The following is a 27,357-nucleotide window of genomic DNA, read 5'->3' as shown; positions in this document are numbered from 1 at the left end:
ACAGTCCATTTATTCTTGAGTCTTACTGTTTACATTTTCCTGTGGACTGTGAGCTGCTGTCTTGGAATTAAGAGCAGTCTCTTGTTACACAGAAATGCAGTTATTTCTATCTTTAACTAATTGATAAGCCTAAAGATGTTTCTGTTAACATTAGTGAATCAGCATGCCATGTTCAGAAGCTTAGGCTATATAGTTCACAAGTAGTTAAGGGAAATCTAAGGACACCAGCTTCAGCTTTCAGCTTCCTGTAATTAAATTCTGTCTCTCTCAAGCTTCAGAAAGCCTCAGGGATATCTGCAAATTAAAACACTCCAGAATAAGTACTTTTTCCTCTTAAGACATATTAGGGATGCAGAAGAATTGAGGGCCACAAAAAATTTCACCTGTTTTTGGTCCAGGGGTCTCCTTAGTCTCTATACTGAGAGGTCATGTCATCACTGGAGCCTCTTAGCACACGTCTGTTACTTCTGTGGAATTAGGAACTTGGAAGACAGTGAGCAACGTCCCCAGTAGTGCGGTACTGGCAACAAGGACAGTGATTGTTCCCTTACATTCAAACAGGAGTAATTCCTCCAAATGTGAAAGTGAAAAAAAAAACCAACCAAAACCAAACAAAAACCACCACGAAACAATTCTTTTTTAACTGTAATTTTCACCTCTATCTTGTATCAATTGTGCTTGTTAATAGGTTGGGAAAATATTCCCACAGAATTCAAGAGTAGAATTCTTTGACTGTTCTCAGTCATCCTTTTTGTCTGAGGTACTGGAGTTATTTTCTTCATAGTCTGCAGGACAGACTTTATTTCTTGCAGTTGGGTTTGTTTCTGAGACGGGGACTGCACTCTTTCTAATTGGAGTGTGGTTGGCTTCAGGTGACTGAATGTTATCATCTTCTTCTGACATACCTAGCTGATGTCTCTGTAACTCTAAGTATGTAGTAAACAACTTGGCGTATTCTGGATGTTCAAGTGCAAAGTTCTTGAACTCACCTGAAAAACAAAGAAAGGCACAGGAAGTACAGTGCAGCACAGAATCAAAGAAAATTTTGGAGCCCGCTCCTTTTCATGAAGGTGATCCAGTCATGCTTTTCAAAAGCATCTCTGGCATCTCATGCAAAGTATCTATGTCTGTGTTACAACAGTTTTCCTCAGAAACAGCGTACGAGAACCATCGGATATTTTTGAGGAGAAAAGACATAGGGAACTCTCACTTGTCAGTAAGACTATAACGAGTACTGTGTTAGAAAAGGATGTAACTTACCATAGGACAGCTTTCCAGTTTCATCTGCATCTATTTCTTTAAAGAGGTTAGAAACATCAAGGTCAGGCAGCCCCAGAGCTGACTGAATGATACAAGCAAACTCATTCTCTGTTATAGTGCCATCATCATCCTGGTCAAAGAGCTGGAAAAGACACACGCACAGAAACATTACTTTGCTTGTGAACCTTCCGCATGCAAGTAGCCACCCATTTTAGTTTCCAGTATTCAAAATGAATTGCAAATGATTGGTATTTGAACTGTGGACTCCCACCTCAGCTACTTTTTCTTCTAAGAGCTTTTATGCACTTTCTCTGGACCAAGACTACGCAGAAATTTAGCGGAGCGATGTACACGCTGTAGTCAGGGACAGAATATTCTGTGATAGGAAAGTATGCAGAAAACCTGCAACAGCAAACAAAGCTCATAGCTAATGAAACTTATACAGTGCTTATAAACAAATGTTTATGTTATCTGTCACCATGAGCTGTGCTGCTCTATACAAGCGCATCTTAGTCATCCTTTTCTTTAAGTAATGGCATACCTGGAATCTGATAAACTTGCCATAGTTTATCTTCTGACATAAAATACCTAACTTTTAGTATGTCACTTGTCGCCCACTAATGAATCACTGTAATTAGAAAAGGAATTTTGGTGACTGGAATGCAGGCAGAAGATGTACACTGATCATGCCATCCTTCCCAGCACAGTGACAGTTAGCAGCTGCTACAAATCACCCCCTTGAGAAATACAAGGAATGGATGACTGTAATTCTTTAGCAATTGCTATGGGCAAAGAGTCTCACTGTGAAAGAGCATGCATTTAGTAGCAAGAAAACACGTAGTAAAAGAAAGGCTGCAGTTCACCAAAATGGACTTTTTACCAGCTGAACTGTCACTTCCTGGTGAAGTTGGGAACTGTAGCTAATTACACATTTTATAATGAATGCAACTGTTAGAATACTGAAGAGTATCATCTAGAGAGCACAATAATGAAACACCAAAGAGACCTGCTAGGCTCACATCTTCTGAGGAATCTATGGTAGTAAAACACCCCCAGAAATACTTTGAGCAGCTGTGGCACTTAGCTGCAAAGCAGCCAATGAATATGCTGGGCTGCCATAAAAATACTGGTACCTCATCAATAAGCACCAGTACTAAAATGTATCCAGTTCAACATGAACATGGTTCATATCTTAATTCATTGTTCAGTGCTGCTCATAAGAACAGACTAGTGGGTAAAATATCTGAATCTGTGTCAAATATCAACTGAAAAAATGTTACTCGTGCATTTGGAGTGTTCAGAGATATAAACCATGGGCATCTCTGATCGTATACTGCATGCCTGTACTTGGGATCTGAAAGGTGTTAGTGTTCCTTGACTACTCAAGCTATCAGAAAACCATGGGACAACCAAATAGATGATCTCAGATGCAGCTGAAATTTGGATGTGCCTGTCCTGAATAACCCTTTTTGATTTCTCTCCCTCCTCTTCATTTTTGTAGAAAGTGACTATTAGTATTTGACTTTCAGAGGATATTGCTCCATCTATTGTCTACATGTGGCATTGAAAATCACTGCAGAAAAAACCTCAGGCAAAAACCTGCAAGTGCTGCTGAATCATTTTTGGAGTTAGGCTGCCAAGTTACATATTCATTAGTGCCTTCACATGGCTTTTCAAGCCCTTTTCTATGAAGCTGATGTCTGCAATTCTCCACCTTCCCTTCACAGCCTAAATGTCAATTGGTTTAAGAGAATTACTCTCATTTGCATATCAGATTGAAGCTATAAACTTATGATTTGAAAACTAACAGATTTACAGTCAGTCTTGATTTGTCACGTTAAATTGAACTTACCTTAAATGCCATGTGAATAGTCTCTTCTGTGTTGGCTGGATTACAAAGGATAGATAAACCGATAACATATTCTCTGAAGTCAATGGTGCCATCTCCATTCTGTAACCAAAAAATGTAAGGCAGGAGTCACAGTTAATAGTGCGTATCACTTTAAAAGCTGTTGTACAAATCAAATATGCAGCATGCACTAAGGCAACTTGCAACATTACATTACTATTTCTTCCTGCACATAGTAGAAACCTCTCTAAATTTATGCATTTCTAGGGATGAAGTAGTAATATATGTATTTCCAACATCTCATAAACACCCAAACAAAAAAAGATTGGAAACAGTTTATGAGATTTTCATTAGCATGTGGCCTCCAAGAAGCATCTGAGTAAGAACTGGAATACAGCACCTTAAGGTAGATGTAACAGTTCATGTAGCACTGGTACTTATCGACAGACTAGTGCAACGTCTTAGAATAACGAGGCCAACGATGAGGCTGTTGTCTTGAGTTAATTCTTCCTAAGAACCTTCAGCAATAAAACATATGCCAGCAAAAGTACAGTCTGATGATGCACATGGTCTCTCTTAAGCTTTCCTTTGAAGCAAACGCATTGCCCTACATGCTATTTTGAGGCAAATACACTGTCCTACTTTATAAGCCAGAAATGCAATTAATTAATTGTAGCAGCCTGTTTGATAATTGCAGTTTTGATCTGAAAGAACATTTAAATGTATTCATTACAAAGCACTTCCAACAAAAAATTTGAATTTTTCTTTGATGGGATTTGTGATTAATTCTATGTAAGCTTCATCATATTTCTAGATAGGAAATACTCCATACCCACTGAAATATATGTTTAAGTCAGTAATGTTCCTGTGACCACACTGAAAGTTTCTTGAGGGTTTTGGGAAACATCCAGACTGTGGAAGAAACCCTACGTAAGGATTAGCTGATGGGATACAGTTAGTGAAAGCTTAGCTGTGACAACTATAGTTTGCCCATAGTTTGGAATATTCACCAAAAGGACGCTCATCAAAAGTGATCAAACAAAAACATAAAGCAGATTTCCTTCTGTGAATAATGTACTGTACATTCCAAGAAGAATTTCTTTTTTATTAAAAGAGTGGACTCCCTAAGTTGGAGAACACAAATAGGACAAGTAAAAGAAGAGTGTTCTCCTGGGTAAGTCTGTGCTCTACAGCCAGATCTTGATCCTATTCCTGGCTCTCCCACTAGCTTCTAATGCCCACTTCAGCATATCAGTCTTAACCTTTCTGTTCATAGTTTCCTCCTACGGAATAGTGGAATATGGGGCTCCCCAGTGGAGAAATGCTAAAGCTGCTCTGTAGTGTGCTTTGGAAGTCTTGCCTATGAAACAGGGATTTCTGATATTAAGCTTAGATCTTAGGATAGTCTTTGATCTGCAAGAAACCATAATAATGTATACAGTACTTTATGATGCAATACATTTGACAGGATTTTAAATGGCTAAGATCCAATTTTATTTAGCCTTCAATAACAATTCAGAACTGGTTTGCACAGATGACTTTTTTTCCTTACACTGATGGTCTAATCAATCTTTTTCAAGGCATCTAACATTAGAACATCCTATGTTTTAAAGACTTATGAATGTTAAGGATGTGTTTTAGCAAAAATAAGAATACTTTTAAGTTACCTTGGTGCATGTCAAAGCATATATAACTTTTGTCAGCTTTTAATCATTAGAAAATGATTCATTAGAAACATTCTCTCATATATGCTGTTTTCCTTCAGAAACTACTCCTGAAGTCAGTTAACACAGCTTTGGTTATACAGAGAAAGATGATAAGAGCTAGTAAGACTCATGTTACTTTTGTTGAAGCATTAAAATCCAATAATCAAAACTGAGAGCAATCTGACACAGAGAACTCCATCCATTTGAGAATTAAGTTATCTGTAAGATGAAGTTGTGACTAGCTCTACTAAGTCCTAAGATGTTGGCTACCTTCCAGATGCTCTGGTGTTTTGGTTAAGGGGAAATGATAGGGTTGCTGTGAACAGATGGGTGTTAAACTGAAAACACTAGAAAATACTTCATGTTTCTGTGTCAACAGTGCAAAGAACACTTGTATTAGTTGCTCTATACGTATCTTGCTGTGTTTGCACCCTGTGCACCCAAGTATATGTTGAGGAAACACAACATGTGAGCTAAGTTCTAATTCTCTAAATATCAAGGAACATTAACATTCGTATTTATGCTATTAAAACAGCCAAAGGATGGTGTAGCCTCAATAGATCTAGTTTTCTTAAGAAATTGGTTTCCTTATTTTCAATGTGTGTGCTACTTATTCCTGTTCTGATTAGCCAAATAACCCCAAGTTGCTTGCCGGGCTAACAGAGAAGCTACAACTGGAACACCCGGAGGGAAGTGCAATTGCACATCTCATGTTCCTACTCAGGCTCATTATGTAAGAAGCTAATGCTGTAACTCAAAAATTTCAGCTGCTTGTTGTATATGCAAGTTGCAAAAAAAAGGGAAATTCTGAAGCAAACCTTGTAGGTTTGTTCTCACATGGATGTATCACACTTTCCCTCATGTCCTCTCTTATTCCAAGGGTAATCGTGTGCTTTTCCATTGAATATATGGGATAAGGGTGAATGTTGGTAAGTAGGAACCAACCTTTTTAAACACAGTTTGAGCCAACAGTGACATTTTTACTCTCAGTCTCACCCAGCTTGACATTAAGCTCAGTGCATGAGGAAAAAAGTCTGAGTAAAAGTTGTAAGTTATTTTTTACAAAAGTACAAGTAAAACACTTATTACCAGTGAGGGGATTTCGTCAGTTTGGAAAATATTAATTGATGAGTATAAGATTTAGAAATCAAAGCTATGGAAATTTAGAAACAAAACCAAACCACAGAACTCCATTTTAGTATTCAGTTGCCCAGAAGATATTGTGTGGTATTTCTCCATTAGTCACTGATACCTCTGTGAGGAGGGGAAGAGGCATGTGGGCTTATACATCTGGAGTCTTTGCACAGGCTGTGCTGCTCCACTCCTCATTTCACATTCCACTCAGCCAGCACACACCCTAAACAATTTTCTTTTAAAGCTGCAGAGGCCTGCAGAGAAACCTTCCTCGTCACTCCGCAGTGAAAGTGCTGCTTGTCATCAGCTGTGTAATCCCTAATTCAAAAATAACGTGCCTTTGACAGCTCCTGTTATTCCTTGTTCTATTACTCAAAAACTGTCATCTTAAAGCTGCGTATTTAGCTCAACTGGGACGCTGCAATCTGCTGAAAGTTACCTCTGAGAGCCACAAGCTGATTTTGGTTGGCTGGCTGCTCTGTGACTGCACTGTTCAGCAAGCTCCTCTAAATATAAATGCAATATTTTAAGCTGTTTTCATTATAACTATATTAAGACTTCAAGGAGAGAGAGAAAAGACTAGTAACAGAGTTGTAGGAAGGAGAAAAAAGTTGCTAAGGTAGCCTGTTTTGTCTTTAATTTTGTCTTGGCCAGCAAGTAGAACTGAAAATACCACTCAGATTTTATTTCAGCACACCAGCACGAAAAAGAAGTAGTAGGAAGGAAGCAAAATATTAATTGTTTGTTATAGTTTATCCTCCCCAGTCAGAAATAACACCATTTAGGAATCTATTCAACTTTACCAGTGACTGCCTTCAGGCAAGCAAAGCTTTATTTCACTTTAGTGAATGCCTACAAATTGGCACAGTCACATCACAAAATGCCACCAAACCTAGAGTTTTTTGTATAATACATCAACTCCTATATAATCCCACATTACCTGAAGAAGTAACTCAGCTTTGATCCTTCAACATATTCTCTCATTTCAGAGTCTAGAGATAATTTTCTTAGCCCAACTTATGCATCTGTACAACTCACAACTTACACACACTGTTCAGAAAAGCAGACTAATGCATGCACAAGAGGAATTGCAGCTAAGCAAAGTATCTTTAGCCATATCTGCCTTAGAATAAAGAAAGTCCCATAGTACAGCATTGTAGGCTTCCACGTATTTCTTTCAGATGAAGCTTATTCTTCTCTGCTTTGCTTTCACGAATACATGGTCAGCTGCAGCCAGTCTTCAAGGGTCATTTTGATCTGCCCGCTTCCATTGCTGTCCAGGGACTTGAAGGCCCGGAACATGCTGTCCAGTCGCACCAAGCAGCTAATGAAGTTGTTAAAATCCATGCTACCATCCTCGCTGGCATACCTGCGCACGATTACCTGGCAGAACTGTTCGTTCAGCTGGAACCCTGCAGCCCGCAAGGCCGCCGGCAGCTGAGCTCTCCCAAGAGTGCCTGACTGATCGGTGTCGTAGCGCTTGTACACACATTGCCATTTCTTGATGTTGTTCCACAGGTACTTAAACTCTTCAAAGCCCAGTTTGCCATTTGTGTCGGTATCCATGACAGCTACCATGCTGCGGCACGTGTCTAAGCTGAAGCCATCTGTCTTCAAGTCTTGATGTCGGGAGAGCACTTTGTTCAGGATATTTCTGAGCTCTGTAGCAGACACTTCCATATCATCCCCAGCCAGCTGGACAAACAGGTGACGGAACTTTCTGATTTCCTCACTCTCATAAGCTTCCACGTTCGTAAAATGGGTGCGAGGAGGTGGTGGCTCTGGATTATACTGAGCTGCTGCTTCACTTATCAGATTCACGAGACCTCCAACAAGTCCTCCAAGATTTCCTCCATGTCCACCTCCTGTTAGGAGACCTCCTAGGCCACGTACAAGGCTCTCTCCTTGACCACTACCACTTCCTCCACTCAGAAAAGCCTTAGCGAGGAACATCACAGATATTTTTGAAAGGAGTTACTCAGAGATCCAGTGCTTCTGTAGCTCTCCAAAGCTGCGTTGTGTATGAGCTGGGCGTGCACAAAACACAGCTTAATCTACCTGCTTAATCATGTCTGTGCATGACTCCATCTGCCAGAAATACTGCAGATCTCAGTAGTTTCTGCCAGTTGTTGACATTCCTGTTTTTCTTCTTCTCTGCATAACTAGCTTTATGACATTTGATAAATCTCTGTCGCAAAAAAAAAAAATAATTGACGACGCTGAAAGCCACAAAGCAGAAGTTATAATTGAAATAATTAGAAAAAACCCCTGCCACATCAGTGTGACTGCTTCTCAGTAAAGCAGGTCTTCCTAAAGATGAATAATGAGAAAGCTTACTAAAGCCTTGACTGTGATTGCAAACTTCTATGTCTTCAGCTTTCTAATGAGCTGTGTATTATATTGCTAATTCTATTCACTGAAGCAGTTATGCCAGACAGGTGAGATGAAAGAAGTCTTCACTGCCTTTAATTATATTAGTTGCCTCACTGTATTTTTCCTGTATTCGTGCTGTGCTTCAGGACTCAGTTTGACATTCACAGGAGCCAATGGTCCAAGGTGAGCAGATAGGAATGAGGAAAGGATGAGTACCTTATCTGCTAGACCTTCTATGCCTTCAGCAAATACAGGGATATATTTTACATACCTCTATTTTAGAGTCTGTAAATCCTTTATATTCGGAAAAATCCTGCAAGTTTAAATCGACATGTACAGCAAAATGCCCTCCTAGGGCCAAGTTATAGGGAAGAATGATGCTGTGTTAGGAAAGCTCCCAAGACAAGAAGCACACCCAAGTTTATAAGCAGCACATATTGGATGCATAAAGTAAAATGAGTTCCACACTACGCTCTAGTCACTGGGGCTGCTGGTGTAGGCAGAGGGGGCACGTTCACACAATTTTTCCCATCTTTCAAGGAGAAGTATAAAATACAACAGATCTCTCCTGGCTAAGGAGAAAAGCCTAAATAATCAGATTAGCACCTGTACATTTCTTCTTTTTGGCTGGAGTCTTCAGAATGTCTAATAGAACTTTTCACAGACACAGCATAAAAATACAGCCTATTTAGCTTCAATCTGTCTTAAGTTACCTACTTGCAATTACATCATTTAATTAAGCAGTCGGAATGTAAATGAGCTCAAAATTTAGGATAGGCAAATGGAAATATTCAGCCACTAGCAGCATGAAGATTACCATCTTAATGGTGCAGCAACTTATTCCGAGAGATAACTGTCATTTCATAAGCTACAAACTGACCAAGTTCTTCTCATCAAAACTTAAAAAGGTAACTGTATGAGTCAGCTATCTACATGAACTGCTAGCCAAGACGTATTTACTAAGCCAGACATAACAAAATAAATATTATTTTTGTATGTAATTCTTAACAAAACATTGCCAACAAGATTTCTAGTCAGTTAACAGATTACTCACTCTGTCAAAGAGTAGAAACAGCTCTCTGAGGACATCTGAAATAGGCAGCTTCAAGTACTCTGCAAACTCCTCAATTCCAATCCTTCCCCCTTTGGAAGCGTTTGCAATAGCAGCAAAGGTATCCAACTGCTCTCTCACGTGGTTCCATTTTAGGCTATGCAAACATGAAGGAGAGGAGGTATTTCTAAATGCTATACATCCAGGCTGATGCTTTGGATGAAATCAGCAATTAAGGACTGTCCCCCCATGGTTATTAATATTATAAGCAGGCAGTTCTATGCTTGGGTATATCAGAATTCCTTAGAGTAACTTGCCAAATCTATTATCATCAGGTTAGTCCAGTAAAGAGGTTTTCATTGCCATAAATTCAGGTGTAGCACTACTTTTATGCATCATGTATAAGTGTGATATTCCATGCTGCTAAGCGTGGCATATATATCAGCTCTATTAGCTAACTCTCTATGCAAACGCTATTATTGCTGCAACCTGGAGAGCTCCTGATCTCTGCAGAAATACAGCTTTGCACCTTGGTTGGAATAATTGAGACTGCCATGTAACTATTGAAGATTTTTCCAGACAGAGTTGCATAACTGGATGTGAGGCACATACATAACAAGACTAGGTGCACTGTGCACAGACTTCAGATCTGACCACGGCCACACCAGGTCACTTGTCAGGTAGCTTGTATTTTTTTGTAGATAGATGGCTATCAACTGCAGCATTTCCCTTATCAGCAGCTTAACTTCCCTTACTTGAGCTTCTTGCTGATTTTGGTGAACTCCACCAGCCCTGCTTCCATGGGTAAAGTCAGCTGTCCTGCTGAGATCATCAGTCTGCAGTCTTCAAAAGTATGATCAGTGACTGGCACCTTCAAAGCACTGAAACAAAATTAAGGAAATTCAGGAAAAAGGCTATCACTGTTTTACATTAAAATAACTTCTGGTTGACTGTTTCTGTTTTTACCGCCTCAACTTGCCTTAATGCTAATATTCAAAACAAGTGATGATCTGTTCTTTTTCTGATGCAGGTAGGATAGAGAATGAATTCTGTGAAGCAATACTGTGAAATGGCATCATGGTAGTTTCATGATGTTTTAAGATTTACAGTTTTGTAAATGCAATTCAGTAGCCTCAGAAAACAAACCACCTACTTACTCTTGTCAAGCAAGCAAGTGAGGATTTTATTCCAGCATTCCAAGTATCAAACATACTGTATTCCAATTAAGGCAGCCTTCTTTTTGCTCCACGTAAGACCAATCAAAGGGTGTTTTGGTGCAAGAATCTGACACTAAGTACAGTACCTAGGACCTGACTGAACTGAGGGGCAGGGTACTTGGCGTACTTTATGGCTGGATGTATATGGATATCTATATCAGGATAGGTGGATAGGTATGAGAGGAAAGTTCTCTGAGATTTTATTCATGACATTACATACGTTGCCATGGTTTGCCGGACTCTATTGGCAAAAAGAATGGGATCGTTTCTTTCTTCCTCAGTAGGAACGTGAACAGGCAGAAACTGAAAGAGATGAGTAATCCAATCAATCCAATCAGCAGTCACCGCTTTGTTAATAAAATGGACAATTTCTTGTTAGTTTTTCAACGAGAAAAAACAGAGAAAAAAATCTTCCATGCAATGATGGAGCTGGACACTAGAGGTCTCAACAGCCTTGGGAACAACTCAAGCTCCTCTGAACTAACCACACAACCGAGATTTTAGCCCAAAGTGTCTCCTAAAGGTTGAAGTAGCTATAAAAATAAAGATCAAAACTCCAAAGAAAGTAAGTAAATGCATATATAATAGGAGCTTAAATGCTATGTCTGTATGTATGAGAGTCTGAAATTCTTTTCAAAGATTCTTTATAATTGATGTTACATAGTAGAAAAATGTGTGTAAGATTTATAATGTGTAGTTTGTTTGTTTTCCATATACACTGCAGTGACACATGGTACACTGTATCTGTCAGGATGTGCCTGTAAGTTTCCTGTAAGTTTCTAGCCTGTGGTGAAAATGTTAAGAAATTTTAGTTCTGAGTCATAAGAACACTGAATTGGTACAGGTCCTACAGAATTTTACAAGCCTAACAAACCAAGATATCTACCTCAGATATCTACATAACACATTTACTGTTAAGGATTTATTTGATGTTGTTAGGTAAGAAGTTGGAGTAGCATTACAGTAGAAGTGTACTGAGGGTGAATTATTCTCTGCCATGACACAAATGGCATCTGTTTGCAAAGCACTGTGTGGATGTGTATTCTTTCTACTTCAGTCAACATAGTATTTGCCTGCAGCTCCGTTTCCTGTTCCTCTTCTGAGTTATGATTATTTCAATTCTGAATTTCAATTCTGCAATCTTGCCCTTAAATCCTAGGATACAGCTATTCTAGAATCATTAAGATGTTGTATAATGTTCAGTGGTGGACACATTACTATATGTTGATGTGTTATGTTCAGTTATATTTTAGTTGTTGGTGATGCATTCATATATTGATAACTATGTCCTATATAAATGCAGTCCATCCTGAATTGCCTTTGTCTTTGATTTCAAGGAATGCTGCCTCTTTATGACCAAATCCAGAAGTTTATGGAATAAGTTATCTGTCAAATAGCCATAACAATCTTCTGCTTATAGTTGGGAGTTTTCTCCCCGGTAAGGACAGCAGGGACCCAGCTGCTCACAAGAAGCTTTGAGTTTTGAAGTTTTGATTTTCCTTCTGCAAGCTGCTATCAGGTCTGTTCAAATCTATCACACATCCCTGCTTGTTACAACTTCCCTGCAAAAATCATGCATCTCTTAGGTTGAGGAAGCACAGGCGCTCTGTACAAACATAGAGAACTGTGTTATCATTGGCTGAGATGAAATCATAACTCTGAGAAGTTTATCTATGCAAACATGGTTCCCGCTCTTGAAGGTGGTCATTATGTCAGGAGGGGCTGAGGTCTTCCTCAGACCACAGTTCAGACTTTTGGTAGCTGAAACGACATCTCCTCTTTCAAGAAACCTGCTTAACATTAATGATAAAACCAGTTTGCCAGAAAGTACAACAGGAGGTGACAAATCTGGTTTGCTGTCCTCCTGAGGTGGCATGCATGATCTCACACACACCCAGCTGCTTATCTGCTGATGACTAGTAAGTACACCTTTGCTGTCAAAGTGCAGTCCTGTAAGAACTCTTCCCAGTACTTTGAGTAGCAGATACACTTCCCTGATCTGCTTTTGGCTTAGTCTGTCTTGATGTGGATTCTGCCAAATGCAATACCTTTTGCAGACATACAACTCTCTGCCAGTTTTACCATTTAATCATCAATATACACAATTTTTTAGACTATGTCTAGAAACACACACAGTTCTTCCCTGGACTACAGCAGCATCACTGTCCATGCATTGTAGGTGGAGGCAGAGCAACACCAAGGGGAACAGGGACTGCTTTTTTACAGTATGTGGTAGTAACAGAAGTGTTCACTGCTAAAAATTGAAATATCTTGTGACTACTAATAGTCTGATTTCCTCCCACTCTGGGTAAACACATCCTTTCTTTGGGGGCTTTTTGGAAACATCTGTGTTGATGCTAAGCAATTATTTCCATTCTGGTGACACATGCTGCTGCGAAAGCTGCATCTTTCTTCATGTTTTAGTTTCACTTTGGGAACACAATTTTCTAACAGACAAGTTTGAGTTCCATTCTGAAGCAGAGGGAAATAACCATTCTAACAGAAGCACTCCACTGTTTCTTGATCACTTGCCCGAATGACATGGATGTGTCCTTCCGTACAAAATCATACAGAGAATTATATCTTCAGTACATATTCTGTTACTGTGTCTAATGTGTGTATTATAGAACACAAGATGCTCCCTTGAAAAGAATGCCATTGTTTCACAACAAAGACTTCTACTGCTAGCTGTTAGTAGCAGTAACATGGCTCGTGCTCATGGGGCACAACTTTACTGAACTCTGTGTTTTGCAAATAAACAGCAAAACCTGTCTGAATGTCTCCCCATTACTCAGGTCCCTAAACTGACATAATCCACACTGATAATCTTTGTGGTCTGCTAAGGAATGTGAAGTACTACAAACTGATCATACCTTGGTTATCTCTCTCCTCACTACTGTGCTTTGAATGCTGCCTCTCTGACAGGAAGCAAGCTGTAAGTGTACTGATATATGAAGTGCATATGTTGTGTCAGTTGTCATTCATCTGTCTTTGCGCTCTGCAGCCGATTTTAATGATCAAGGAAACTGGTTTGTTATACAAGGGTCAGCTTTCTCCCCAGTACAAACACTGGAGTCCTTAAGTAAGCTCTTATAGCAGCAGCCTTTTAGAGTTCTGTCTGGGAAGGTGGTGAGTAGGACAAGGAAACTTTCAAGAGAGCGCGAAAACGAGAAGGTAGGGTAATAAATGTGAAGTTACATTTAATAGAATGAATTATAATTGTTAGTTTATAAATTTGTAATAGTGAGTTGGCAATGATTTTACAGTGCTTTAAAAATAAAGGTATTTCTGACAGCTCTCGTTTAGGAACTTATCAGGTTAAGTGATACATAGATATAGACAACAAACCTAAAAGTACTCTATGATACTCTTCTTGTGTCTGAGAGAGTTGTTCACAATCAGTGATTAATAATGTGAATTACATATTTATATTAAAGTATAAACTCTGTGGCTACTGAATCTTAGTAGAAAGATATTCCTGATTCTTACCTCAACCTCCACTCTTGTGAAGAGCTGACACAGTGTCATTATGCACAGCTCTTTTCTGCAGGAGAGGAAGAAAAAAAGAAAGAATTTCAAACTGTTTTCTTAAAAACTATCAGCACATCAGCTAGTATTGGTCAAGGATTTTAAGTACACAGGAGTTTCCTGAAATATTGCATTTGATGTTCTTTTCTATAAGGCTTGTGCATATACCTGCTGCTTGCTCACATAATAAATGAGTATTACTGCTCTTAGATACACCACATGTTCCACAGGAAAACACAGTATACCAGTTCTGAAAATCCATGTAATATTTTAGTGTTTGTAAGCTGAGAAGTGTTTCCCAGACAATAGTTTTAATATTTTCTGTACAGTTTATAGAGGTTTTTTAAAAATAAAATATATTAGAAGGCCACTGTGTTGAGGAAAAAAATCCTGCAGATACGCAGCCTGAATGGTCTATTTGTTTCCATGCCAGATACTAACTGAGGAATTGCTTGTATTGAGTCAAGCAAAAATAAAAATCTGAAGAGTCCCAGGCATCAGAATAGAAAGATGGGGCAATATAATAATTGTTTTGCCCAAAGTCACCTATTATTGTGAAACTTTTCAAATAAGGAGGAGAAAGGAATGAATGGAGGGTATAAAATAACGTTTATTTTTTCTTGCTTGTACACCACATAGTAAACTGTTATCTGTGGGTTCTGATGACTACTGATTGTTCCCAAAAGAAAAATCATTTCATGTTTTTCCTGTTGTAATGTGCAAAACATAAGAGAAAATTGAACAAAACAGTGGCAGAACTAGAAATAATACTTTCCCATTTGCAAACACTTATTCTGTCCATTCAGATATGATACCTACAGCATTACCCCAAGTATTCTCCCCTCATAAAAAGAGATTTAGAAGATCACATGCCTTGACTTAGCCCAATCTGCTTGGCACACTGTTTAGTAATGGGGAAAAAATAATCCATGCAATTTTCAGGATTAAGAAACTTACAGTGAATAGCCTTGCCATGTCCAGGTCACAGTATCCTGAGGAAAAAATAGAACAGAAACGTCTGACAAAACAGATGAAAGTTAGAAAGCAGATAGGTTACAGCATAAACAAAGCACGAGCTTAGTAAAAGCAGATGATGGTTTTATAGTCCTGTAGAGAAAATACAGGTGTAAATATGACCTTGCCTTAAAAATTTAGAAAAAAAGAATGTCAGACTATTGATCTATCAACAATTGGGAAGAAGCATAAAGTGGTTATTTAGACTTTTTAAATCATTCATTCTAATCAAAACAGCAGAAAAGTAGAAAAAGAGTATCTAACAAGACTTCTTCAGAAAACTGCACCAGCCCACTTCGAAAGGCACCCTCCTAAATATGTTGGAGATAGTTTTCAGGGTTATCTTTGCACAGGCAATCTATCATGCTTTGTTTTTGCTCTTCTTTGTCTTTTTTCTTCTTCTTCTACGCTTATTACTTCCTAAATATTATTTTTACAATGTATACTGCAGATCCTTAAATCCTATCGATGAAATGCATCAATCCCCTTTAGCAGTTGACTGTTTAGAAACAGAATTGCAAAAGCATTTTACAAAGGAGTCAACGTAGATTAAAATAGTCCCTTGTTTTTCATCTTCAAGAACACTAGGAATGAAAACCTTGGTCTTTTTGTTCTTCTGGACAGGTCAGGGTTTTTTGGATGAAGCAGAAATAAAAACACGTGTTAGCAGTGTGCTAGACTCGTGTCCTTGTATTACACCTGCCAGTGAAACAGAGCCATATGGCTCAACTCCTATACTTGGCAGAGACTGTAAACATGTATTCAGCAAAACAAGAGAAAGCTGCATGAAGAAAACCATCTGCAAAGCTGCCCTCCTCAGCTGCCTGAAGAAGGGAGGTGGGGGGGGGAAGTACTGCATGGTTCAGCTTTGCTTTTGTTCAGAAAATTCATTTGCAGTAAGAGTATTTTAAGCTTAACCCAAAAAAGGATGACTGGTAAGGAAGCTGCGTGCATTTCAGACTTCAAAGTGCAGGCTCTGTGGCTTTGTTGGAAGTCTCTGACTTCTGCTGCAATACTTATCCACACTTCCTCTTATTTTTACTATAGCTGAGAAGCCCAGAAGTTTTTCCACAATCAGAATAGCAAGTACACCATGCTGTTTCTTGGGAAGCCTGAAATCCTCCAGTGTTAAAGCTCAGGGGTTAAATTCTTCAGTCCCAAAGCAAAATTTAGCTTAGATACTTTTTAAGTATTTTTGACCTCCAGATTAGTGGTACAGAAATGTGCTGCATACCAGCTTGTTGGGATATCGGAGCAAAACAGGTTGCACAGGAACTCCTGGAATGAATGCACCTGCAACAACAAATTACTATTGTTTGTTAAGACTGAGCTTCATACAGCTGTTAGAAGATATAACAGACTCACATAAGACAATATCTGGAAGGAGAATTTTTTTAAAAGGACAGAAGAATGGAAAGAATTTTTTTCCATTAAAAAATATTGTTTTTCTTCCCTGTAACATCATAATTGCAATTAGCAAGGTGTCAAAACAGAAAACAGCTACTCCCATTTCAAGGAGAAAGCTGCCTTAGATTCCTGGAGTGTTCAAACTGAATTTCTATGTATTTCTCCCCACTGATCATCATTTGTTTAAAAAGATTAGATTCTCACAAGGCTGTTGAGCGTTTCCTGTAGGTTTTGTAACTTTGCTACCAAAGAAACTGCAACAGTAAGAAAGAGCACTGTGGCTTTAACTGAAGTGCAGCACAACTATCAGTGATGACAATGGTCAGTGATGCTATCAAACACCTTTCGTTGTTAGGAATGCATCACAGATATTTTGCATCCCATAAAATAGCAAAAAGGAGAAAAGTAAAATGCCAATACATAATAGTGGGCTTAGTACCACTGAAATATCAATGATGTAAGACATTACTATAGTACTGAAGCTGTAACAATGTAAGACATTAGTAAAGTGCTGTTGTGATGTATCTGCTAAAGCATAGGCCTTACTAGAGCTACCAGATTACTATTTCATATATTATTTTCCAACAAAGATAAGACAAAATCTCTCACCTTGTTTAAAGGTGATCAGACAGGTTCGATTTGTGCAGGTGCCTTCTGGGAAAATCAGTATCTTGCATTTAGAGAGAAAGAAAGCAAACACAAAAAATACACATCATAAAAGGATTATACTTCAGCATCAGTTATGGGAAGGCTGGATGTCACAGGCTCTGTGACATGTTACATTGCATCACAAAATTACCATTACTGTTTTAACATGAACAGAATGAATTAGTGAAGGATGCCCACAGTAATAACAACCTGATTTATCTTGATGTAGAAACAAATGCTTTTTTTAAAGAGAGAAATTTTGGGAAAGTTCTTTATCAGTTCAGAATTATGGTACAAAAAAGCTCCCAGTGTTTGACTTGAAAGGTTTAGTCTTCATAATAATATGAGAATTGTTTCTCTGCCAGCAATTTTTTACCATAGAAAACATGGAGGGCCTGGGCTGACATGAGCGTTTACAGGCACAGATGCTATCAACATGAGTGAAAATGCCAGCTGTGATGAGAAGATCACGGCTTAAGGGGTAGCAGCAAAAGGCAGAGCACAGCTGTATTTCTTAAGCAGAACTATTATAGCATCACACCCTGCACGGCCTCTGAATGACTCACACACACTAAACACCCAGAAGGACTCTAAATTAGATTCAGAAAGATACTAGATTAAATGTGTAGTGAGCAGCAGTGTGACTCACTGAATTCAACTCCCTATGGAATACAAAGAAGCTCTATATTTCAACAGAGGATTGATCATAAGCAGTATTCTAAAAAATCTCAACACAAGAACTGGTCTGGATCAAAACTGCTCAAGGTCTATTCCCACTTCAGAAGGAACGAACAGGTCATGGCTGAATGGAAGAGAGCATCATTACTCAAGAGACATTGGCTGTTCGAAGGTACAATAGACACAGCTGCACGAACTATTTTACAGTCAGTCCTTCACTGCTTGTTCCACAATCAGAAACTGTTTGCTCATGCTATGGACAAAAAAATGGGTATGTTTCTGTTCAGCATACATCATAAACCCCAGAAAACAAAGTTGAGACTGAAAAACATACTCTGCTTCCCCTTTTGTTTTGGTACAGCACTGGGAGAAGCAGTACTCAGGACTTGAAACTATTAATAAGCACAAGTGTTTCCTAGCCTGTTTTGGTTTTAGAAGAAAGGAATTGGGAACCCAGCTACTCCTTTTCTATTGTGCCAAGAGAATGCAGACCAATCACTCTGAGGAGAATAACAGACATCATTTTGTGACCAAATTACTCAAAAAAACCCACAGCCTTGGACACTGACTCTTATGCTATTCGTGCTCTAACACAGAGGCAGAATTTGTGTAAAGGTGGTTCCCCTTTCCTTCCCCTGCTGCTTTCAGCAGAGCTTAGGTATTTGCTGGAATCATTTTATCCATAACAGTTCAGCAAATCATAAGCACAAATGTAGTTTCTAAGAATAGTATTACCAAAAAAAAAAAAAAAAAAAAGAAAAGCTTTGCAAGCTTTCACACAGATTTATATTTCCCCGTACAGCTGACAAATGGAAAAAAAGTAATGGAGGCAGCGTGAGACCACAGTCAATGCAATAGAAGAGTGCAGAAAAGCACTGCTAGATGAGATGTCAGTAAGTTTATAGCTCTTCCAAGTCTTTCTTCTTGCAAGGGATGCAGATCTCCATCCCAGCCTTCTGCCTATCAGAGTAGCATTATCTCTGCCTCGTTTTCTACTTCAGTGTGACCCCTGTCCCATTAACCCTGTAGGTCTTCATGATGGAATGCCATCCAAGGCCCAGAAGCACGACTGCTTGCAGCTGAGGAGTGACCACGGCAAACAGTGTGTTGCTTCCACATTAAAATCTTTCCCCAATTCAGACCAATCTAAAAGCCTAGCTTGTACTGCACTATTAACCTAAAGAGTAAACTGACCTTCAGCTCAGCTGTTTACCACATGTGAAACGGATGTGTTAAGCTTGAGTACTGTCCATAACGGAGCTTGCACAACCTGGGTTACTTGTCAGCTGTTACAAGCACAGCCCTGCAACACAGCTTCTCACACATACTATCCTGAGAATAGTGATTCTCATATACTGCTCTGAATACAGTCTGTTAAGAATTAAAATTGGGAAAAGAAATCCAAGAGCATTTGCATTCTAGAACAGAATTTTTTATTGGCTGGATTTAAATCATTCATACATCATGACAAAACTTCCTGGGCATCAGACTCTTCTTCCTTCCCTAAAACTGTCATAGATCTGAGAGCTGATCTGAGATGCCAAGATACTATTCAGCCAGGCACTGCCTGATACTATGGTGCACAGTGCATATGAATGTATTACAGAAGAGCAGTAGTATATTTGTTACCTGTGGCCACTGGCCTCTTGACAATGCCCGACTAGTTATCTCAGTGACTGTATTCTTCCGTGAATCGGGGTCTTGACGAGAAACTGCTACAGGCTGAAGGGAACTTAAAATCGCTGTGAAAGAGATCCACATTTTTATTTGTTTTGTAATAGTGCCAAGAAAACGTGCTCAAGGGACCCTTGTAACAAAAAATTGTTATTCTCATAGTACAAGACAGACTGCATGAACAGCTTTCAGACTAAATAGATAAGTTTTATTGTCCTTATTCTGCAAAAGAGCAAGGCACAAGATGTACACTGTAAGCTGAGGACCTTGGCAGTAGGTGTAAACATGCCAAATTCACTGAAGCACATTCTACTAACACGGCTGTTATCTTTCACAAAGCATTTCCCCACAGGTCTAAGCAACAGACCTGACCAGGCATCTGCTCATGGGCCACACTTGGGCCTACATCATCCAGACTGCAACAAAGAAGCAGCCTGAGCCCACTCTGATGAACTAGGAAGTCTGTTTGCAGTGACAAAGCATGCACAACTTGTGAGTAGATGGAAAAAAAAAAAACAACCAGATCAACACAACTAATTTAATCAGGTCTATATCAGAATATGTGGACATACTGAGATGTGATGAGAAAGTTGGGAAAGAATTATCTCCTGTGTCCTACTCCTGTGCTTTTAAAGAAAGATAAATATATGCTCAGTTCATCTCCTACCAAGACACTTGTCTATGCTGCCTACTGAGTTCAGTTTGGAGTTCTTGTTGGCTTATTATTTTAAAAGCCCTAAGAGAGATACAGCCAGCAGAAAGTCTGATGCTGATTCTAGTAATAATGCAAACTGGGATTCCTTTGTGTTCCAGCAGGAGAAAATAACAGAAGCATGATTCATCTGATCTTTTCCATTTCCTGCATTTCCTTTTTGAGTAACTTCTCTTTTGTTCCTTCCTCGTTTGACTACCGTTAAACAAACAAAAAAGCCAACATAACAGCTCCTGTAAGTTTAAGCTTATGAGTATGATATTTTCCAGACTGGTGTATTTCCAGTCTGTTTTGAAGCAATTTTTACCAATCCATACTCTACATCTGTGGGCCAAACAGCATCCACACAGATTATTCAAGTTAGCTACTGGGAGACTTTCAGAGGAAGTTTCTAGTTTGAGATGCTATGAAACAAGTTTTCAGTGTAAAGTGAATTTAAAATGGAACTATATTCCATGCCTGGAAGGAAACAGCATACTCCCAAATGGTTTGACCAACTCTGAAAGACAATCTGTCCCAGTGATTTCACTGAAAATAATCTGTCAGTACCTTTGGAATGTAAGGATTTAAGAAGCCTGCCCCTTAATCAGTTTCAGAGAGAAGACTTATTTTAATTTTTCATAAATACTTACTGCCAAATACCGGAGTTGAAAGGTTCTCTGCTCTAGATACTATTGATGGCATTCCAGTTAAGGCAGAAACGATGGCATCAAAAAAGCTTGAATGAGGAGCAGCAACAAAGATCGGGGCTTCCTGAAGACTTGCCACTTTCCCTTTTACTGTAACTCGGAAACCCATTACGAAGAACAAGGTGCGAGTTAGGCATGAAAGGGTTGTCTGGATCATCCTCCTTGTGAACAGAAACACAAAAACATCATCCGTGTTACAGCTAGCATTCAGAACAAGTACCTTGCTCTCGCCAGCACCGCGCCCAGACACAGGACAGCAGTATCACTCTTAAGGGGAGTGCTGCAGGTTTTTTTTGGTTTTGTTTTTGTTTTTTTTTAATGTTGCCATTTACAGTGTTAAAGATAAGGCAATGTAAAGCACGCTCTCTGGTACGCTGATCCCCTGCTCCCCAGGTATGCTATTCCTCTTGCCATATTTCATAGCACTTTAGTATGAAGCTGTTGGGAAGGCAGGATAAGTGCTTAGCAGATTCCACACCATTTTTTGTAAGAACATATACAACTGCAATACTGTTCTTTTTCTATCATTTTTAATCATGTAAGATTAAATAACAATGTTAACATAAATGAGACAAGTCCCCTCAGTGAGACTATCATCTCTTGGCCTTGTTACTGTTCACTTCATACATCTCCTCTTCCTGCACACAGCTGCATATTATCGCAATAAGAGACCCAGAAGCAGAGTGACTAAAACAAGAATGCACAAAGGCAGCTTCACAATACCCCAGGAGCATCACAGCTAAGAGAGAAGCTGTCAAAGCTAATTTAGTCCCAGATGGTAACTCAGCAAAACTTCATTCAGCTAAGTAACATAACCAAATGCTTTCTAAAACAGCTTCCTCTCTCCAATATTCCCACTTGCATCATTACTAAAACAAGTCCTGGCTTACCAACAGTCTTTTTATAATGATTTCTATAAAGACATATCTCACACTCAAGGAACTTGAGAATTTACTTATGCAAAAGCTTCACTATTGTTGTAAAATACTCTCACCAAAAAATTGCTTCACCTGCAATAGTAAAATTAAGGACAGAAGACTCCTCTTTAATCCAAAGGAGGAAGAGTGGGAGGAAAAAAAATACTTCAGACACTGGCTTTGTGTTATTAAAAAAAACCCCACAGAGTTGAACAAATATTAGTCGCTTGTTACCTTCTCCATCCTTTAAGTGGCACTGATACTCCTCCAGTGTGACAGAAAGTTGCAGCTGATGCAGATAGCCAGGACAGCAGTAAAAGGACTACCATAAATATGGCACGAAGAGGTAGCAAAATAATCCCCAGAAGAACAAGCTGGAAAAAGAGAGAGGAAATCCTAAAGAAATGGCATCAAATCAAATAATATCTATGCAGGTACATTTTATGAATTTTAAGATACTTATATTATTACAGCACTAATGCACCCAGTTTTCACACAGGGAGCTTAGTCACTCATAGCATTTCAAAATACATTTTTGGGTTACCATTTCAGTTGGAAGAGGAACATCTGACTATTGAGGTTTTTGGCTTGGATGTTGTTAGACACAGAGGGTAATCAGAGTTTGCTTGCTGTAGTTTATACTTAGAGCTGGTCTGCAGCATACAACAAGGTCAGATGAGTCTGACCAGCTGCTGTGTATATCCACTACAGAGCTTCTATCACCAACCACCATCTGTCTACAAGCCAAGTAGGACTGCTAAGATGATCACAGTGTACTTCAACCTTGTTAAAATAATCTCGTGCAGAGCCACAGTACTGCTGTGAGTGACTCTCACTACCACTGCTTGCAGCAGCACAGAGACAACACAACTCCATTTCCCATTAGGCAAAAAGGAGTTTTCAGTAAAACCACACCCATGTTTTAAGGCATGGGTTTGGTCCTCGCAGTGCTGCAGGAGCTGCAGCAGCAGCTCTAGGCTGATTGCTTTTGAAAGTGGTTTGCTCAAAGCTTGCACTGTACGGATGGTAGAACCCTGCTATTATGAAGACTAACTTCTTGCCTCCTGTCCACTTGAAGCATCCTGGCTGTTAACCTCTGCACTAGCACTTCTTGAATCTTTCAGAATAAGCTGAAAAAACATAGTTCCCTTTCCTCTCTTCAATCATGAGACTGTTTCTAACTAGAATCTAATTTTTGGGAGAGTTTTACTGCTGCAATCCAGCCTAGAAAGACCAAGGCTGACACTGCTGGTCAGTTCTCCAAATGCAATTATATGGGGAGTTGGGGGCATGAGAGCCACTTACATGCCTTGGTTGCAAATAATCCTCAGATATTAGCCCCAGCTTCCAGGAAGGACTTTTTAGCTTGCATCTTTGTCCATGCACAGCTCCAGGAAGCAGGTGTATTGGCACAAGGTTTTTAACAGCCTGTTGTAGTTCTGGGCAGGGCAGGAAGAAATTCTTTATTCTTGTATCCTAGTAAACTACTTCAGAAACTATATCCTGAAGGCGGTCCGTTGTGGCACAGCAGCAGCACTATGCAGATTGAGCAAGCGCAACCTGGGTGTGAAAGGTGAGCTGCCTTAGCCTGGGGAAGTCAGAGCAGCATTCCTGGCAGGCTGGTGAGTGCTTTGCTCCTGGCAGCCAACCAGATCTGCCACGCTCAGTGCTGAGGAGCTGCTCTGTGTGTGTACGTGGCACAAAACAATACATACCTACACAGAACTGTTGGAATGGGTGTTTTTTTTTTCATTTGTGCTGTATTCCTCAAAGCTTTGTATGTGGCTGACAGCTCCATCAATTCAAACATGGTGGAAGTCATTCAGTATGCAAGTTTCAGCTTACAGATTTTGATAAGCACTCAGCTCGCAATTCTGCAGCAACATCCGCTGTTCTGCAGAACTTCTGATGCTGTAACATACTTTGTGAATTCATCCAAGGCTGCACTGGTATTCAACTGTTTTTGGGTGAGGGATCAGCCTCCATAAAACTACAAAAAGAATTTGATTCGTTACTTTTACCTTTTAAGTTTTACACTGGTTCTACTCAAATAACTCTTTGAGTGATCAGTTATGTTCCCTTTTTAAAATCTGAATAATTCATAGTCACAAACTGCCAACACTTGGCCAGTGGATTTCAACATGGTGAAGGAACACGCGAGTTTCTGTATGTCATACCAGATCAGATAATTCATCTGTGAGCTTTACCATAACGGAACAGCACTCCTCTTTCACAATCAGCCTTTCTAGTCAGCTTTTCAGCAACGACTACTTACTGTACAGGAAAAGCAAGGCTTTGAATAGTAAGCTTTACAAAACAGTTTGCAACTTAAATATTTGAACTACAGTTATTAAATAACACTGTGGATTTTAATTTATCTCTTTTCTTTCAAAAGCAACAAATTATTTTAGTATGCTTCCAATATAAGCATCTTTGAGTGTTATTAATCCAATTCTTGAATATAGTAGCTTGGATCTAATTTTCCTTTAATCGACACAGTTCTTCTCCCAGGTTCTTTACAATCCCATTCTCGTGTTCTCCTACTCTTCTCTTGTCAATATCTGGAAGAGGTTCTGGCCTCAGTCTCCTAAACCAAATTGTAATGACAGGGACTAAGAGGAATTTTGGGCCTTTGGGGCTCTCATAACTGCTGCAAAAGGCACAGTAACAATATATCAAACTCGACAGTGGATACAGTGTAAATTAGGATAAGAAGCAAGTGTTGCAGCTTCAGAGCTGTGAGCTCTGCCACATAATGTGTTCCCAGGGCAGACGGACTTGAAGGTAGGATTATTTCCTTCTTGAAGCACACAATCATTCTAACATTAAAATTATGTATAAGTAGTCAAGGAAGTTTAATAGTAAAACAAAAGGACTAGATTCAGGAGCTGGGCATGAGAGATTCGGCCCTGGGGATTTATTGCTCCTATGCCCTTTGGTGCCAGACACAGTGAATCTGAAGAATTGAGGTAGCGAGTCTCTCAAAATTTGATCCTTCCTGTCATATGTGTCCACTTGTAATGGGATCTATGAGCCCAGTTCAACAGTTCAGTTGTATTCTGTAAAGTGAAACAGGAGGTGTAAGCATGAATTAGTGTGCTTTTACTAAAAAGATCTTTTTCCTTTATGAAAAAAAAAAAGGCCTGAATGTGCACTGACCTACAATGACAAACAAGGATGTGGTAGCAAAAGCAAAACAATTCCTCCCTCAAATCTTAAGTAAATTCATTAATCTATTTTAGGCACATGCACAGGTGGTGCTGATGTGCTGATGCAGACTATTGGCTTTCTAGGTCACTGTATAATGAGGCAGAGTTGATTTCTGCTCCATCAACGCAGAGTAGGGTAAAAAAAAATAAGGACAGAAAAGAGAAAGGTCAAGGTAGGTTGGAAAAGTGCTAGAGAAAAACGTACAGAATACATGTGCAAAGTTGAGTGACTTAAATAGGATCTGAGTCATTCACTCATTTCTGCATGCAGTAGTCACAAAGAACCATCCTGAGTCACCTGAGGAGCTATTCCCCAAATGAGGAATCACCTAGGTGCTTTCTACGTAAGGTGTCTGTAAGCACCTGACCTTCCACTGCTTCACTCAGCAGTGATGACTGTAGTTTTGCTTCACAGCTCAATAATTTCAGTCCCAGCCCCAGCAGAGTGCTTTTCCTTCCTGGTGCACTGTGGAGTTACATATGGAGTGCACTCTGCTTTAAAACATACCATCTTTTTCATCCCTTCCTCCTGAAGGAAAAGATATATTTGTTATAGCTAAAATGGTAATCAGAGCTTAAAACTGCAAGTAGTCTGTGCAACCCCTGCCAAGAGGAGCCAGCAGAGAAAACTGTCCGTGTCTGGAGCCTCAGTAGGAAACTGCTATCTGTACCCTGGGGTGCATGGCTGCAGCTACTGGTTTGGGTGCATCTGAGTTGTGTCTCAGACCAACAGGATAAAGTTCCCTGCACACTGATGTGCTCACCGTCCTCACTGAGATGTCAGCTGGTATTCGGTTCATCAGCACAGTTTTTGGAGTGAAATTGTTTAAAAATCAATGCCCAGAAGCAGTTTGCTTTCTTAACCGTATTAATACCCTCAAAGCCTCGTGTTCCAGCGCTGCACCGGGACCGAGAAAAAATAACGCAAGCATTTTCAGCTTGTCATTTTAGAGAGAAGCTGTACCATCGCCGCTTTAGTGCAGAGGTGCCTGTGCCACGATTGTGTATTATCTTTAAGTAGCGCGTTATGCGCAACGATCAGCACAAACTCGCCCAATTTTGCTGCAGGTCATGCGCTGCAAGTTCACCCCGCGGCATACCGAGCACCCTCCGCATCCCCGCGGCGGACACGCGCAGGACCCAGCCCGCAAAGCACGGCACGGCACGGCACGGCACGGCGGCACCGAGTGCCGCTACACGTCCGGACATCCTCGTCGAGCGGTCTCCGGGCTCGGCCCAGCCCGCGATCCCCGGGCTCTGAGACGCAGCGCGCCGCCCGGACACAGCGTCCCGGCCGCGGGTTCGCGGCGCCGGGCGGTCCGGGTCCCGGCTCCGTGCCGCCAGCCTTACCCGCAGCTTGTCCCCTGCGCTCGGGCGGCCCGGGTGGACGAAGGGGTTGGGGACGACGGGCGGGGAGAAGGACTGCTGCCTGGGCAGCGGCAGCGTCCGCCGCGCCATGCTCGCGCCGCCACCCCGGGCGATTGCGCATGAGCCGCCTGCGGGAGGGGCGGGGGGCTCCGCTGCAGCCCGGCCCTGCCCCGCCCCGCTCGCGCCCTGGGAGCTGTCGGGCACGCGCGCCGCCCCGCCCTGCCGCCCGCCTCCTGGGGTCGGGACGGGCGTGGGCTCCGGCTGCCGCTTTCCCCCCGGCCCTCCTTTGATAAGAAGCAGGTTCACGTTTCACGGCTGGCTCGGGGCTCGCGTGCTGTGGAGGAGCCCTGCTGCTCGGAGCCTTCCTTCCCATCGTGCGCCTTTGCACCTTATGCCGCTTCTGCTTCCTCTGCTCGAGGTTCTCTTCTACTGTGAAAACGTTGACGCCTCCTCCCGCTTCAGTCTGTGGCTGAACCGTGTTGGTATTGCTGTAAAAATATCGCAGAAGTCTCAGTTCCCAGTTCGGTATGGCTGATTTCACACAATTAGTAAATGCTCAAAAGTCTGTGTGGGTTGAACTGCGTGTGGTGTAGGGTTAGTCCTAATGATACCCTTGGGTTGACTGGAGCCTGTGTGTCACAGAAACGCGGCGAGTGCAGGATTTCCCTCGGCAGCTTTCCAGGTCACCCTGTGACCGCCGGCCCTGGGACCCAGTGCTGCGAGGGAAGTCAGCCTGGGGGAACCCCGGAGAAGGAAGCTCAGTTCTCCACAGATCCTTGTACCTTTCTAGCTCTTCCTAAAATCCCACAGCTTTCCTGGCCAATATGTTCCTATACGTATAAAACGTATTCTCTGAGCAGAGCCTCTCTCTTTGCGATTTATGTCCGTTCTTGGTGGATGCACACTGTTCCCTTTCTTCTTTG

The 27,357-nt window shown here is 40.6% G+C and overlaps 3 protein-coding genes across 6 annotated transcripts in view; 1 reads left to right on the top strand and 2 right to left on the bottom strand.

Moving 5' to 3' along the window:
- Nucleotides 1–27,357, top strand: part of LOC136046656 (dipeptidase 2-like) — a 472,322-nt gene that overhangs the window by 194,642 nt on the left and 250,323 nt on the right. The window lies entirely within an intron of this gene.
- On the bottom strand, nt 612–26,524 carry LPCAT2 (lysophosphatidylcholine acyltransferase 2). Of its 2 annotated transcripts, none has more exons than XM_065733310.1 (14): nt 26,417–26,524; nt 22,092–22,231; nt 20,884–21,101; nt 19,495–19,607; nt 17,149–17,209; nt 16,367–16,425; nt 15,076–15,110; nt 14,080–14,134; nt 10,811–10,893; nt 10,129–10,254; nt 9,377–9,530; nt 3,113–3,211; nt 1,261–1,402; nt 612–989 (listed from the first exon to the last, which is right to left on the bottom strand). In XM_065733310.1, exons 1-14 carry the CDS (start codon nt 26,522–26,524, stop codon nt 739–741), a joined length of 1,644 nt encoding a protein of 547 aa, XP_065589382.1. In that variant the 3' UTR covers nt 612–738. The 2 variants fall into 2 exon arrangements, with proteins under 2 accessions (XP_065589382.1, XP_065589383.1); XM_065733311.1 differs by lacking the exon at nt 26,417–26,524 and adding an exon at nt 22,402–22,410.
- Nucleotides 6,742–8,124, bottom strand: CAPNS2 (calpain small subunit 2). Its single transcript, XM_065733278.1, has one exon. The coding sequence runs from the start codon at nt 7,900–7,902 to the stop codon at nt 7,159–7,161; it is 744 nt and encodes a 247-aa protein (XP_065589350.1). The 5' UTR covers nt 7,903–8,124; the 3' UTR covers nt 6,742–7,158.

This window comes from Cyrtonyx montezumae, unplaced genomic scaffold (genome assembly GCF_038088225.1).
Source record: "Cyrtonyx montezumae isolate F1298 unplaced genomic scaffold, pur_monq_1.0 scaffold_17, whole genome shotgun sequence".
NCBI lineage: Eukaryota > Metazoa > Chordata > Aves > Galliformes > Odontophoridae > Cyrtonyx > Cyrtonyx montezumae.
This window is presented reverse-complemented; position numbering and strand designations above follow the sequence as displayed.